This window comes from Schistocerca nitens, chromosome 6 (genome assembly GCF_023898315.1).
Source record: "Schistocerca nitens isolate TAMUIC-IGC-003100 chromosome 6, iqSchNite1.1, whole genome shotgun sequence".
NCBI classification, from domain to species: Eukaryota; Metazoa; Arthropoda; class Insecta; order Orthoptera; family Acrididae; genus Schistocerca; species Schistocerca nitens.
In genome coordinates this window covers 712,676,313-712,693,140 of record NC_064619.1, presented here as the reverse complement: position 1 = coordinate 712,693,140, position 16,828 = coordinate 712,676,313, and the positions used below count along the sequence as shown (strand labels likewise).

At 38.2% G+C, this 16,828-nt stretch overlaps 1 protein-coding gene across 1 annotated transcript in view; it reads left to right on the top strand.

Moving 5' to 3' along the window:
- Positions 1-3,605: 3,605 nt before the first annotated feature.
- The window catches only part of LOC126263139 (uncharacterized), a 29,859-nt gene continuing 16,636 nt past the window's right edge, over positions 3,606-16,828 (top strand). Inside the window, exons 1-3 of the mRNA XM_049960169.1 lie at positions 3,606-3,798; positions 4,091-4,172; positions 12,117-12,343. Coding sequence (XP_049816126.1) covers positions 3,736-3,798; positions 4,091-4,172; positions 12,117-12,343 — 372 coding nt within the window. The 5' untranslated portion in view covers positions 3,606-3,735. The remainder of the gene's footprint in view (positions 3,799-4,090; positions 4,173-12,116; positions 12,344-16,828) is intronic.

Sequence of the window (16,828 nt, the reverse complement as noted above, 5' to 3'; positions counted from 1 at the left end):
TCCACACGCTCCAACTTGTCTGCGCAGATGTGGTTTGAACCTACAGATTTGAGAGGTTTCTCTCAAACCTCCAACTCCAACTTCCAGGTTTGCACACACCACAGGTTGGTGCAAATCTTCTGTCCACACGCAACGATCTGTCTGCGAAGATTTGATGTGCGCAGACATTTGCGCAGACAGATCGTTGCGTGTGGACGGGCCTTGTTGTGTTTGTTGTTTGTGTTGGTCTTCAGTCCTGAGACTAGTTTGATGCAGCTCTCCATGCTACTCTATCCTGTGCAAGCTTCTTCATCTCCCAGTACCTACTGCAACCTACATCCTTCTGAATCTGCTTAGTGTATTCATCTCTTGGTCTCCCCCTACGATTTTTACCCTCCACGCTGCCCTCCAGTTCTAAATTGGTGATCCCTTGATGCCTCAGAACATGTCCTACCAGCCGATCCCTTCTTCTGGTCAAGTTGTGCCACAAACTCCTCTTCTCCCCAATCATATTCAGTACCTCCTCATTAGTTATGTGATCTACCCATCTAATCTTCAGCATTCTTCTGTAGCACCACATTTCGAAAGCTTCTATTCTCTTCTTGTCCAAACTATTTACCGTCCATGTTTCACTTCCATACATGGCTACACTCCATACAAGTACTTTCAGAAATGACTTCCTGACACTTAAATCTACATTCGATGTTAACAAATTTCTCTTCTTCAGAAACGATTTCCTTGCCATTGCCAGTCTACATTTTATATCCTCTCTACTTCGACCATCATCAGTTATTTTGCTCCCCAAATAGCAAAACTCCTTTACTACTTTAAGTGTCTCATTTCCTAATCTAATTCCCTCAACATCACCCGACTTAATTCGACTACATTCCATTATCCTCGTTTTGCTTTTGTTGATGTTCATCTTATACCCTCCTTTCAAGACACCATCCATTCCGTTCAACTGCTCTTCCAAGTCCTTTGCTGTCTCTGACAGAATTACAATGTCATCGGCGAACCTCAAAGTTTTTATTTCTTCTCCATGGATTTTAATACCTACTCAGAATTTTTCTTTTGTTTCCTTTACTGCTTGCTCAATATACAGATTGAATAACATCCGAACCACTGCTTCCCTTTCATGTCCCTCGACTCTTATAACTGCCATCTGGTTTATGTACAAATTGTAAATAGCCTTTCGCTCCCTGTATTTTACCCCTACCACCTTTAGAATTTGAAAGAGAGTATTCCAGTCAACATTGTCAAAAGCTTTCTCTAAGTCTACAAATGCTAGAAACGTAGGTTTGCCTTTCCTTAATCTTTCTTCTAAGATAAGTCGTAAGGTCAGTATTGCCTCACGTGTTCCAGTATTTTTACAGGATCCAAACTGATCTTCCCCGAGGTCGGCTTCTACTAGTTTTTCCATTCGTCTGTAAAGAATTCTTGTTAATATTTTGCAGCTGTGGCTTATTAAACTGACTGTTCGGTAATTCTCACATCTGTCAACACCTGCTTTCTTTGGGATTGGAATTATTATATTCTTCTTGAAGTCTGAGGGTATTTCGCCTGTTTCATACATCTTGCTCACCAGATGGTAGAGTTTTGTCAGGACTGGCTCTCCCAAGGCTGTCAGTAGTTCCAATGGAATGTTGTCTACTCCGGGGGCCTTGTTTCGACTCAGGTCTTTCAGTGCTCTGTCAAACTCTTCACGCAGTATCGTATCTCCCATTTCATCTTCATCTACATCCTCTTCCATTTCCATAATATTGTCCTCAAGTACATCGCCCTTGTATAGACCCTCTATATACTCCTTCCACCTTTCTGCTTTCCCTTCTTTGCTTAGAACTGGGTTTCCATCTGAGCTCTTGATATTCATACAAGTGGTTCTCTTATCTCCAAAGGTGTCTTTAATTTTCCTGTAGGCAGTATCTATCTTACCCCTAGTGAGATAAGCCTCTACATCCTTACATTTGTCCTCTAGCCATCCCTGCTTAGCCATTTTGCACTTCCTGTCGATCTCATTTTTGAGACGTTTGTATTCCTTTTTGCCTGCTTCATTTACTGCATTTTTATATTTTCTCCCTTCATCAATTAAATTCAATATTTCTTCTGTTACCCAAGGATTTCTACTAGTCCTCGTCTTTTTACCTACTTGATCCTCTGCTGCCTTCACTACTTCATCCCTCAAAGCTACCCATTCTTCTTCTACTGTATTTCTTTCCCCCATTCCTGTCAATTGTTCCCTTATGCTCTCCCTGAAACTCTCTACAACCTCTGGTTCTTTCAGTTTATCCAGGTCCCATATCCTTAAATTCCCACCTTTTTGCAGTTTCATCAGTTTTAATCTACAGGTTGTGGTCAGAGTCCACATCTGCCCCTGGAAATGTCTTACAATTAAAAACCTGGTTCCTAAATCTCTGTCTTACCATTATATAATCTATCTGATACCTTTTAGTATCTCCAGGGTTCTTCCATGTATACCTTCTATCATGATTCTTAAACCAAGTGTTAGCTATGATTAAGTTGTGCTCTGTGCAAAATTCTACCAGGCGGCTTCCTCTTTCATTTCTTAGCCCCAATCCATATTCACCTACTACGTTTCCTTCTATCCCTTTTCCTAAACTCGAATTCCAGTCACCCATGACTATTAAATTTTCGTCTCCCTTCACTATCTGAATAATTTCTTTTATTTCACCATACATTTCTTCAATTTCTTCGTCATCTACAGAGCTACTTGGCATATAAACTTGTACTACTGTAGTAGGTGTGGGCTTCGTATCTATCTTGGCCACAATAATGCGTTCACTATGCTGTTGGTAGTAGCTTACCCGCACTCCTATTTTTTTATTCATTATTAAACCTACTCCTGCATTACCCCTATTTGACTTTGTGTTTATAACCCTGTAGTCACCTGACCAGAAGTCTTGTTCCTCCTGCCACCGAACTTCAGTAATTCCCACTATATCTAACTTTAACCTATCCATTTCCCTTTTCAAATTTTCTAACCTACCTGCCCGATTAAGGGATCTGACATTCCACGCTCCGATCCGTAGAACGCCAGTTTTCTTTCTCCTGATAACGACATCCTCTTGAGTAGTCCCCGCCCGGAGATCCGAATGGGGGACTATTTTACCTCCGGAATATTTTACCCAAGAGGACGCCATCATCATTTAATCATACAGTAAAGCTGCATGCCCTCGGGAAAAATTACGGCCGTAGTTTCCCCTTGCTTTCAGCCGTTCGCAGTACCAGCACAGCAAGGCCGTTTTGGTTATTGTTACAAGGCCAGATCAGTCAATCATCCAGACTGTTGCCCTTGCAACTACTGAAAAGGCTGCTGCCCCTCTTCAGGAACCACACGTTTGTCTGGCCTCTCAACAGATACCCCTCCGTTGTGGTTGTACCTACGGTACGGTCATCTGTATCGCTGAGGCACGCAAACCTCCCCACCAACGGCAAGGTCCATGGTTCATGGGGGGGGGGGGGGGGGACGGGCCTTAAGACTTCCTAAAATTCCATTGTAAATACAGAAGCTTCGTTGCCTGTGGAGTCGCGGCTTTCGTACGTATTTTGTTTTTTTAAATGGTTTGTCTTTTCATTACAAAACCTTGAATTAAGTTGTTGGAATATCTTCAAGACTTTACCCGTGTACCGTATTTTCCTTGCACTCTTGCAGTCCTGACTCCTGAGTCCAGCTGCGAGCTTGTTGTGATGGTGTGTCTGTGTTTATGTATGTAAATAGGGGATTGAAGTGTGTAAAATATGGAGTCAGATATATTTAGGAGTGCAGTGACAAGCGTGTTAAATAACTGGACTGCATTGCAGGTAGTTAAAAAAAATTAGTTTCTCTTTATTTGTAAATAATTACGCGTTATTTCTAGTTGCGTTAAAACCACGCAGTGGTAAGATAACTGTTGTTTACTTTTTTGAATCACTGACAAGATTCTGATATACCATTACAAATGCGTTGCTGTTGTAAATTGCAGGGGTGACAGTGAAGTAATAACGCCTAACTTCTTACAGGAAACATACTGCAGCTACCAGGCTGAAAGACGCTTTAAGAAACGTTAAATGCTTCTTAATTTAGCTTTACTTTGACGTAGGTTTTTATTTACAGCTTGCCGTCGAGCATGGAATGGGGACACGTGAAACCGCACAAAGTTTGGTGGACTATGTAATAGAAACCTTTGCTGCCAACGGTAAGTGTACAATATCATAATAATAAAAAAAGATGATCGTATAATTTATTAATATTTATTTTGGTGTTTATTCTCGTGTCATAGTTGCCCTGTGACCGTGTATATACTGATCAAAAGTATGCTTTCTGTGGAACACACAGCCTCCACTCGTCTTGCTCTGAGTAATATCTTCTTGACGATTAGGTTCATATGAAGACTTGGGTGCTGTCTTATTTTGCAGAATTTCACTCATCACTCTATACTTGTGACCAACTCTGCCTACACCATTGATGAGTTGGTAAGAGTTGAATTTTGCCCCCTCATCTAAACAGAACCATTTGGTGTATGTATATAGAAATTGGATAGCTGTAAATTTTCTTCAGTATAATTTGAAGTGAGCAATTGAGGACAACAGTAGAATCAAAAAAGACTGAAAACAAACCTAATTAGCCACCTTGACGAATTATCTAGGCCCTAAATCTATAGGTTGAAGAGTTGGCAGTTTCTGTAAGCTGCATTGCAAGTAGCATTTGTAAACAAGGCTATTTTCGTATGATACAGAACTAGTTATCTGTGACAAATGTACATGGTCATGTAGATACTAAACTAGCAATACGACACACATAAGTTGTTTGATATAATTCACGAGGCAGCAGCATAATGTTATTTGCTCTCGGTTGCTTCACTTGGTGAATCTTTTTTCACATTCCTTAATATTGTCCTTCATGGTGGGCTCTTTTGAACATAAAGAACGAATGATGTTGAAAACCTTGTTATTGGGTAGGAAATGTGATTACTGAGAGGTATATTCTATTGATAAAGCAGTGCATTCAGTCTAATTCTGTATTAAGTTATTCTGCTGTAAATTAGCTTCGAAATTTTGTAGATGTTAATGTAACAAGTTTAAGGAGTGGCATCACAAAGTCACTAGAAGGAGCTGTAATGTTTATTTGCGAATAACCAGCTTCAGTCAGGTGACCCACTTCAAGTGGCAGATACCATTACATCAGGTTAAAGGGAGGTGACTTGGTGTTAATTACACAACCTGTACTTCACCCTGGTGTAATGGTATCTGTAAGTTGGAGGAAGTCACATGGCTAAAACTCGCATTATGTAATGTGTAAATAAACACATGATACAGCAGCTTTTGATGGCTTTGTGAGGCCATTCTGGAATGCTCAAATGGTACAGTGGTTGGAGACGAAATAGACGGAGTGGTTGGGTCAGATCCAACCCAATCTATCTTTGATGAGGTGTGTGTGTATGTAGGAGATGAGGTGGAGATTAGAGTTTAATGCCCTGCCCACAACAAGGTCATTAGGGATGGAGCACAAGCATCGGATTAGAGAAGGACGGAAAAGGAAATTGTCCTTGTCCATTCAAAGGAATCGACATTTGCCTTAAGTGATTTGGGGAAATCACAGAAAACCTAAATCAGGATGACTGGATGTGGGTTTGAACCATCATCCTTCTGAATGCGAGTCAAATGTGCTAACCACTGCTCCCCCTCACTCATTCTGGATATAAGTACACAGTATGTAACATAATTGAATAACAAAATTTACTGATAGTAGGGTCATTCCATATCAAATCACCCAATAAAAAATAAATTTTACACCCACCTCCTGAGATTTTCATGAAATTTGGCTCAAATGGTTCTAATACCATCCTGACAACACCTGCAATTTTTTTTTTTTGCTGTATCTCTTACAGTTTTTTTTTTTATAAATTTTTAAAGTTTTTATGTTTTGCGTTTTCTGAACCTTCGGAAATGGTCAATTTAATTTGTATTCAAAACTTTAAATTTGCTTATCTTAAAAACTCTTTTAGATAACATCATGAATTTTTGCAGCAAGTTTATTTATTATACATATTTGAAGATAAAAATGATGCTATTAAAATATATTAATATTTTCTATGGAAAAAAATATATATGTATTTTTTTTTCTTTTTTTTTTTTTTTTAAACAGATGTTTTATTTTATAAGAATTGCAATATCTAGAGTCTCAGACCTGATAGAATGCTCAAATTTGTTTTAATTTACTCTTAAACATATAGGCTACTTGATAAAACAAAAATAATGATGGCTTTTTAACATGTTTATTAATTATAGTAGATTACATTAGAATTATGTACAAAGATACTTACGACACTTATGTATAACCCAACTGATTGCTTGAAACATTGAATTTTTTGAGTAATTTTGTCTTTTTAATAAACATTAATGCTGATTCAAACTGTTTTTCCACTTCATCCAAGAGTTTTCAGTTCTTTTGATACAGTCTTTTTTGAAGTAATACATTCTCCCAGTGCCGGTTGATTGAGGTACGTCTACTACACAGACTATGTGCTCCAAAGGCACTATGCAGGAATATTCTCTTTCAGGCCAATAAAATGATACAGCAGGTCCTGAAGGATGTAGAAATAGAATTTCTGCATCTTCTTCATCATTGAATATTGTTTTTACCAGTCCAAAGTACCAGTTACCATCATAATTTGCAGCCACATAGCTATTTATGGATGGTTCAACACGAACCCAATCAGAAGAAGAATGGAAAGAAAAGACTAAGGAGGGTTTTACACTATCTGTAGTCCTTCTAATTTCAAGGTTGTTTGTTGGAAGTGGTTTGAAGTTATGAAAACTTCTTGTTCCAGGAATGGTTCGGGTTGCTGAAAAACGTTTTTCTAGTTTTAACCGTAGCAAATCAGCTTCTTTTTTTGTCAATAAAGTGAAAATGAATGTTTTCAATATTTTTTTCACAAAACTTATACACATCGATTGCTGTCATTATTTGTTCTTTGTCTGAAAGCTGTAGACTGGCTTTCCTTAAAATTCTTTTAATAGTTCCTCCTAGGCCATCACTAATTGACTTCCCATGACTTGTTGCAAAAAAAAAGAGTGTTGGGCCTTCAAATTAGTCTCTCAAGTGTTCAGTCAAATTTTTAAAACTGTTTCTATTATTGTACTGCCCAGCACAACCATCTGTAAAGTAGTGAACTGAGTCAATGTCAGTATGATGTAATGACAGCGACTTTGTAATTTCTTTTTGTACAAAGTTAACAAAACCAGTGTCATGTTCTTCGTCATCACTAATAAAACAGTGGTTGGAAACAAAAACATTGTTTTCCTCATTTCTTAGAAAAACTCCAACTGGGTGTAGAGTACAACCACCTCTATTCCAGTGGTAACTTTGGATCTCATTTTGTATAACAAAGGAATAATTTTCACTGAAATCCATCACAATAATTGCTGTTTTGGGTGGTGGGTCTTCTTTCAATCTTTTAAAGGCTGCTGATTGGGATTTTGCTATAAACGAGTTCGGGGTGAGCTTTTCCAATGACCTAACCAATAAAGAAATGTAGTCTTAAACACTGATAGACTGTTTGATCATTTCTGCCCTGTCTGTGTTAACCCACTGACTGATTACAATTTCTTCTTCTAAATCATAATATTCACTTAGTTTTTCAGTTAAGCACTCTGTTAGTGCAGTATTTGCAGGACAGCTGTTGCATGCAGTTTTGGTTTTCTGTGTTGCACACAAGCATCTTAATCAGGTCTTTATAAGATTCTTCAATTTTCACAGCATCCAGTAATAGTTTATCATTCTGGTGGATACTGCATACACATACAGTGTGTGTGCCTGCAGCACCAGCAAGGAACACCTTTTAGGTCTCAAGAAACAAAATTTTGAAAATCCTACATCTACCTCGGGATTCTCCTATTTGAAATAATAATAGAGTTCTCTCAAGTTACACAAAAATGAGTCTTTTTTGCATGTACACATTTTCTTGAACACTTACTTTGTCTTTCGTTCCAGGTAGCACTCTGGAACTTTCATCCTTTTCATAAAAATCTGTTACAAGTCTTACTGTATTTTCAGAAAGAGTTTTACCTTTTTTTGGACCAGGAGTTTCCAAAATACCCTTTTCAGATTTTAGCTTTCTAGATTGTCACACCATGTACTCACTTACATTAAATTCTTTCATCACTTTATTTCGACTCCAAGAATCTGGAGCCAAGGTCAGAATCTGGATTTTTCTAGACCTCCCAACAGATGAAATCTTCTCTTTCATAAGAGAAATCATTACATCAAAATCCTTTGCTTTCTCAACCACACTTTTATCTTCTTCGTCATCATCAGAACTTGGTGCATCATATTTTAATGCTTTTGAAACCGCCTTTTTTGCAGTCTTTTCAATACTGCTAACCTTCATTTTAAAATAAGACCCTTTACTTTGTTCTGACAAGCCATGAAGCTTTATCGGTGTTAAACCTAAATAATCAAGAGCAATGTTTGTTTGTACGAGGGATTCATTTCTGGATTCCAATGATTCTAATTCAACCATGACTTCATCATCTGTTTCACTTTCATTGACTTCAACTCTTAATTTTTCCTCACAAAAGTTACGGCATGTTGAGCAAAGCTTTTGTCCGGGTTTTATGCTAATATTTTTTGTCAGTAATTGTTTAGAAAGATCCAAGCCTACACTTCTCAACAATTTTTTGATGGGCTTTTTGTGTTTTTTTAGTGGGTCTACACATGTTGTTTGATACTTTTCAAAAACATTTAAAAAGTAGTAGCTGTGGTGTGAACATATATTCTTAAATTCACACAGATTAATTCCAGATCGTAAGTGGATCAAATCTTTTTCTTCCTCACTCAATTCTGATACCGGTTGTAACTTTTTTGAAGGTGTGTAGGTTGTTTGGAAACAGTCAGATTTTTTAAATAACCCTACACTACAGGTTTGAATATCTGACATACTGATTTCACTTTTGGTCTGATTACTGTTCTGGTTACTTTTATAGGATATTGGAAAAGAATCTCTGTAAACTAAGTAACAGTACTTACTGATAGTTCGAATAAACTTAATAAAATACTATCCAAGCACTATTTAACACTGTAATAATTTTTTACTTCAAAACACAGGAGTAACAAAACAAAATCCAAGTGTACATTGCTACTCCAAGAAGACAAAAACTTATTTTCGGTGTCTAAGTCACTTGGTATTTTTTGTTTTTAAAATATAATTAATATTATTTTAAAAATTAGATAACTATTAAACAGGTTAAAAAGCCAACATAATTTTTCTTTTATCTAATAGCCTATACAATTAAGAGTATTTTAAAACAAATTTGAGCTTTCTATCAGGTCTGCGACTCTAGATATTACAGTTTTTGTAAAACTAAACATCCGTTAGCTAAAAAAAAATAAAAAAACTTGTAAATTTTTTTTCATTTGGAAGATTTTAATATATCTTTATGGTAATTTTTTTTAACATTTAGATATAATACACAAACTTATTCCAAAATTTCATACTGATATCGTGAGTATTCTTTAATATACAAATTTTTTTAGTTGTGAGGACACGTTAAGTTACAATTTCCGACTGCTGAAACAATGCCAAATCTAAAAACTTTAAAAATTTATAAAAAAAACTATAAGAGATAGAGCAAAAAAATTTTACAAGTGCTTTCAGGATGATAAAAGAAGTAATTGTACCAAGTTTCATCAAAATCTGACATGGGTGGTGTCAAGGCCTGGGTGACTTGACATGGAATGACCCAGTATATTACATGAGAGAAATCCTTTTTGTAGGCATAACATACAATCATCAGCCCTTAGTGGCCATAAAAGCACTTGCACAAAGTGAAACACAATTCCTGTTTTTTTATACAAAACACCCAATAACATAAAGAAAAAATGAAATGTTTCCAGAAATAAAATAAAAATATCTTATATTTCTGCTTCCTCAATAGAATCATGTCACATGCCTAATGCACAGAAATGTTTTATGGTCTCTACGTATGCATGACAAAATTCATTCCTTTCTGTCTTTCAAAGGATCGCACAAGTTGCATCTTCTTCAGTTTGTCTGCAAATTCTGGTTGTGTGAGACAGTGGATTGTTCCTCTTTTTTCCAAACAACTTAGCAGTTGTCAAATGAAGAGCTTTCAAAATATGTTGGTTGAACACACTTTTTTTTCCATCACGGGTTTGGTCAATCCCAACATGAGATTTTCTAGATACATGGCCATGCACATACTGGGAATGAATCTTCATTCATATTACTTTCTGAAGCAGTATCACCTTGGCTATCTTCGAGTTTTCCGTTTGATAGTTTTGTCTTTGCAAAGTTTGTCCAAGATGTCCACTCCAACTTTTGTTAGATTATAGAATTCAGAAAAATTTAGCTTGGTTGAGTCATCACTTATTGTCCCACTTTTGTGCATTGTTGACATTAGGATAACTTTTTTTTGTTCTTTTTAAAGATGAAAGAAACTAACTTTTTCTTGTTGTGATAGACAAACTTCACTGTCCCAGCTGGGGCCATTGATAATGTGGATAGTGGTATATCTTGCTTGTTTTTATGTAGTGTACCAGCTAATGTAAGCTTTCTCTCAGTCAGTTTCTCTGCCAACTTACGTGAAGTGAACCAGTTATCGTTTGTTGACTTTTGATTGCTCCCTGTCACTGAGTCAGCAAGTCTTAGAACATACTGAGTTGGTATGGATGACTCATCCTTATTGTTTGTTCTTTTTCAATACATGCAATGTTTGAAATGCAATAGAATGTTCCAGTGTCACACAATGAAATTATTTTTAGACCATTCTTATCAGGTGTTGATGGTATAAACATTCTGAAGGGACATCAACCACGGAAACTTAGTAATGTTTCATCCATCATCAAGTACACTGATGATTATAATATTGCAAACAATGACTTATGAAAGTGTCCCATATTTTCTGAAATGCAGCAAATTTGTCATTAGCCGTTCTCGAGTCCCTAGTACTTTTATCATCGAATTTCAAATTTTATAGAAGGAATGTAAATCTTTTCTGTGATATAGCACAATGGAAAATTGGTGCTCCATACACCTTGGAAAAAATATCATTTCAGCATAAGCCAGAATCTTTCAAGACACCACTTATGAACAAGAAACCAATGAAAGCCTTTATCTCAGTTACGTTTGTTGAATGTAAAAATGAATTGATGGGGTCTCTATATTTGAGCTTTGGGTGTTCTATTTTGTTATTATTATGATGAACATCATTTTCTATCATTACATCAATCATAAAATCTGAAAACAGTGTAATCCATTGTGCCTTCCCTTCAGGTCCATGCTGGTGACTAATCACATCTGACTAAGAGTTTCCATGAATATTTTGTATATAAAGGCTTGTCAGTCCAGATTGTTTGCTCGTCCATTCTTAACCTAAAATTTCTATCTTCAGTTCCATGTTCACTCTTGTGCCTCTGACCCACATCATCACAGTGCAAAAGTCTTCTTCTGTAGCACTGTTCCTAAGACTTCCATTTTGAGACTCTTGAGATGGACTCTTCCAGGTCAGGGTCACCGTCCTCCTTGTATGTAGGATCCTCCTAGTGACAGTTAAACTGGCCTTAGGTGTGTGTAACAGTTGTTTCCAAGCCATTTTCATATCAAAACTACAAGAAAGGTTTGTAGTAAAATTAGTAACATTAGTACGGTTGGGTTGGATACGACCCAGAATACATGTAACAAGTTAAGATCACTTATGCAATAATTACAGTCACTCCAATTGCCATCACATGACTGGCTAGTACGGTTCCTGTCTGGCTGGACTGCCTGCACCAAGATGGCAGAGCAGTGTAGAGGGATCAGATCTGATGTGCACCATACCATTTGAGGGTTAAGTACACACAAACTGTGCAGCACTGCTTACAGAAAATATTGTTAATGTGATAACTTTAGGCGATTCTCATTATTATTTTCCTTGCTTGTTGTTTTTAAACTGGTTGCTTTTATTTACTGGAAGTGTAGCTTATCTTTATTATTTGTTCTCATTGACTGCCAATTACCTCTAAAGCTATAAAATTATAAGGAAATAATATTTTCCTCCTAAGCTGGCATCACTCTCTCTCTCTCTCTCTCTCTCTCTCTCTCTCTCTCTCTTTGTAAAATGCAGTGTGTATGTTTCAGATGATATCAGTTGTGAAGAAATGGCTGATGTGCTATCAGAAGTGATGGATTCATTATTTCAAACAGTGTGTGAGGATAACTCACCCGATGAGGTTGGTGCTCTACTCTGGAGGTTCTATCAACATCACAGAGTAGGAGAGACTGACAAGATAAAGGAATTGCTGAGTAAATTACCACCTTGTCAACTTTGGCTATGTAAACAATTAGACACTTCTGCTCCTGTTAAGGTAAACCTACTTGCAATGTTTTTCTGCATTGTTGTCAGAATTCAAAACATAATTATACAAATGAAACTATCATTCTACCTTGAAGTTTGTGCCAGTATGAACCTTTGTGATAGCTGAAAACTATGTGCCCGACCAGGACACTTTAATAAATATTTGCCATTCAGAAGGCAGAAATCTTGAATTGAAAGATCTGTCACACAGTCTTAATCTCCCGGGAAGGTTCAGTTTCTTACCTCTACAAAGTATTACTGTTTGAGTCATAATTTAAATTATATTTTTTTGTGGAGTGTTGAATTTTCAAATCTAGATATGTTGTAATGAGACAGCAAATGAAATTAAGAAATGATATTACTGTGTTTTTAAAGTGTGTATACTAGTAACTTAATTATTTGTTTTGTTTATTTAAAAATGTGGAAGTGTGTGTTTGGGTGTCTTTGTTGCGTGTATGAATATGCATATCTTCAACAGAAAAAGTTCAAGAACTCGAAAACTAGTGTAAGTCCTGTTTTCTGTTAAGTCCTGATGGGCTCTGCGCATCAGTCCAATATAGTGAGCGGTTGCTTTTCCCTTAGTTTACATAAAAATAGTAATATGTACAAACTTATCATAGGGCCTAATTGTTAAGGCTATTGCCTAGTGGGGTGGATAGTGTTCAGTATTATTAACCATTATAGTTGTATAGGTCTCCACTACTTCTTCTGTCTCATTTTCAAAAACCGCAAGTGTAATGTGACAGTGGCTTGCAGAGATGGTCATTTTCTGCAGTTCCATTTCACAAGCATGTAGTAACTAATTATAATGATGTAACATATTCTATGCTATACAGTGATCAGCAGTGTGCAGGTAATGTTAATCTAATCGGGGCAACAGAAATAGGCACAAAACAAAGTTGCCACAACCATATTGTCACGTAGAGGAAGGTGTCAGTAGATGGATGGCGAACACTAACTTCACGTAACAAAGATTTATTCAGAACTTACGCACATACACGAGTGCGGAGCGAACTGCCTCCGGCCAGAACACATCCGGTATATATACAGCTATAGAACATTCCAGTACAATGATTTTTTCCATTTGTGGATACTTCTAGCATGTACTTGAACCGAAAATAGAAATTAAAATGTTTCAGTTCAGGTGAGTTTTGAATTCGCGACCCTCCATGTAACTATATAGTATCATAACCACTACACTACGGCGACTGCGCTACTTGGCTTCTTCTGAGACATTGCTCAATCCTTAACAGAACAGGGTCTTGGTGTTATGTCCTCCTAGTCCAGGAACGAGTCATTGGTCCTGCATACTCCGACTCCCGATCGCTGATGTTCGTCTTGGCGGTGATCTTAGAACTTTCCTTTCCGCTACATTCTTCGGTACTTTTCCTCTTGTTGCCTGTCGCTGGAGCTTTGAATTTACCCTGGGTTGCAGGATCCTTATGGGGCTTCATTCGAAGGACGTGGACCGTATCTCTGATCTTTCGTCGTCTTGTGTTGGGTTTGAAATATCCAACTTCATAAGTAACATCAGACAACTGTTTTTCAACAATGTTGTTGTTGTTGTGGTCTTCAGTCCTGAGACTGGTTTGATGCAGCTCTCCATGCTACTCTATCCTGTGCAAGCTTCTTCAACTCCCAGTACCTACTGCAGCCTACATCCTTCTGAATCTGCTTAGTGTATTCATCTCTTGGTCTCCCTCTATGATTTTTACCCTCCACGCTGCCCTCCAGTACTAAATTGGTGATCCCTTGATGCCTCAGAACATGTCCTACCAACCGATCCCTTCTTCTGGTCAAGTTGTGCCTCAAACTCCTCTTCTCCCCAATTCTATTCAATACCTCCTCATTAGTTATGTGATCTACCCATCTAATCTTCAACCTTATAAGGTCCAAAGTAGCGCCTGAGAAGCTTCTCAGAGGGACCAACCTTCCGTACAGGAGTGAAGATCCAGATAAGGTCACCAGGCTGGTAGACAATAGGACGGTGGCTTGTGTCATACCTTTGGCGATCGTTTTCTTGAGGCTGCAGTGTGTGGAGTTGAGCCAACTGCTGAGCTTTGTCAGCTCTGGTTAACACCTGGCCGATGTAGTTGTCGTCCACATCATCAAGATGTAATGGAAACACAGTGTCCATCGTGGTAGTCAGCTCACGCCTATGCACCAGAAAAAATGGTGTAAATCCTGTGGTGCCTTGTTTGGCGATGTTGTAGGCAAACATCACAAAAGGTAGCATCTCATCCCAGTTGCTCTGCTCAACATTGACAAACATTAATAGCATGTCAGCCAAGGTCTTCTTAAGGTGTTCAGTAAGCCCGTTAGTTTGCGGATCGTAGGCAGTCGTCATGTGATGAGTAATGTTGCACTGACGGTTTATCTCTGTCACAAGATTCAGTTGAAAAACTTTCACTCAATCCGTAATTAGCGACCTTGGGGCACCGTGTTTTAATACACTGTCTTCTGCGATGAATTTGGCTACCTTGAATGCATTGGCTGTTTTCACGGCTTTTGTAATGGCATAGTGCATCAGATAATCAGTTCAAACAATAATTCATCTATTGCCACTAGCAGACATTGGAAATCGTCTGAGGAGGTCAATCCCAACATGCTGGAAAGGCATTTTGGAATTGGTATTAGTTGGTTTCTGAGGAGCTTTCTTTCTCCTCTGGCACTCCTGACAGTGCGACACATAATGGCGAACACTCCTAAATAAAGCTGGCCAGAAAAATCTCTTGCAGATCCTATCGTATGTCTTAATAAATCCTAAATGTCTGGCCTCAGGTGTGTCATGCAATTTCTGTAAAACATGTAAGTGCATGTGTTTAGGAACCACTGGTAGCCACCTCTTTCTAAATGGATCAAAGTTTTTCTTGCAAAGTAATCCATTAAGTACCTTAAATTGTCCTTTCACATCCTCTGACCGATTTAAGGCAAGCATAATTTGAGATATCTTGGCGTCCTCCTCCGCTCAGCAGAGAGATCCTGGAGTGCAGTGAGACAGTCACTATCTTCATCAAAGTCTTGATGGTCTTGCACAGGGTTTCTTGAGAGACAGTCAGCATCTTGGTGTTTTCTTCCACTTTTGTATACTCTCATAATGTCATACTCTTGGAGAGTCGTCCTGTTGCATCCTTAGAACCTGTCAACCAACAAAGTGAATGATGGTCTGTAACAACTGTGAATGGCCTTTCATAGAGATACTGTTGAAATTTGCACATGGCCCAGATCACAGGAAGACATTCTCTTTCTGCAGTTGGGTAGTTTCTCTCCGCTTTTGTAAGTGTCCTACAAGCATAGGCAATAACCTTCTCTTTTCCATCCGAAATCTGCACCAGAACAGCACCAGTCCCATACCCACTGGCATCTGTGTTTAGTTCTGTAGGTGCTCTCTCATCATACAGACCAAGTACAGGGTCAGTCGTCAGAGCTTTTTGCAGAACATCGAAATAATTTTGTTGAGCACCACCCCAGATAAATTTCGCATTAGCTTTTAACAACTCTTGGATTGGCCTGGCTTTGATAGAAAAGTCTTTGATAAAACAATGGTAATAAGAACACAATCCGAGGAAGCTTCTCACATCTCTAAAACTTTTAGGAATAGGATATTCTGTTATAGCTCTCACCTTTTCTGGGTCTGGCCACACACCTTTGTTTGACATGAGGTGCCCAAGTGTTTCGATTTCTTTTGCTCCAAAAAGACACTTTCTTGGATTAAGTTTCAGTGCGACTTGTTGGAGACATGTAAGAACAGCCCTCAGTCTTTTTATGCATTCATCATATGTCTCTGAGAACACAATGTCATCTAAATAACAAAGCCACATTGTCCACTTCAGGTGCCTCAGTAGATTATCCATCATCCGTTCAAAAAGTGGCTGGTGCATTACACAAACCAAACGGCATTACCTTAAACTCACACAGGCCCTCAGGGGTGATGAATGAAGTTTTCTCACAATCAGCCTCATCTACTTCGATTTGCCAGTACCCGACTATATGTCCATGGTTGAGAAAAACTTAGCCCCCTTCACACAATCTAGTGTATCATCAGTTCATGGAAGAGGCTAAACGTCCTTTTTAGTTATCTTGTTAAGCTTCCTGTCATCAACACAAAAGCGCCAACTGCCATCCTTCTTCCTGACGAGAACCACTGGTGACGACCATGGGCTCTATGAAGGCTGAATGATGTCGTTCTTCATCATTTTCTCTACCTCGTCACGAATTATTCGACATTCCCTTGCTGACACATGCTATGCTCTCTAGCTTATTGGTTGAGGGTTTCCAGTGCTAATCTGATGCTTCACCGTTGATTTGTCTAATTTGCTCTTCTCCTATGGATTGAAGCATTCAGAGAACTCTTGAAGAATGGCAAGTAGCTTCTTCTGTTGTTCCTTAGTGAGATCTGGTGATAGTCGAGCTAGATCTTGTCTCGTAGTGGTAGCGCTAATTTCATCCACAGACTCTGCATGGGAGTTTTCCATGACGCTCAGCTGTTCTGCAA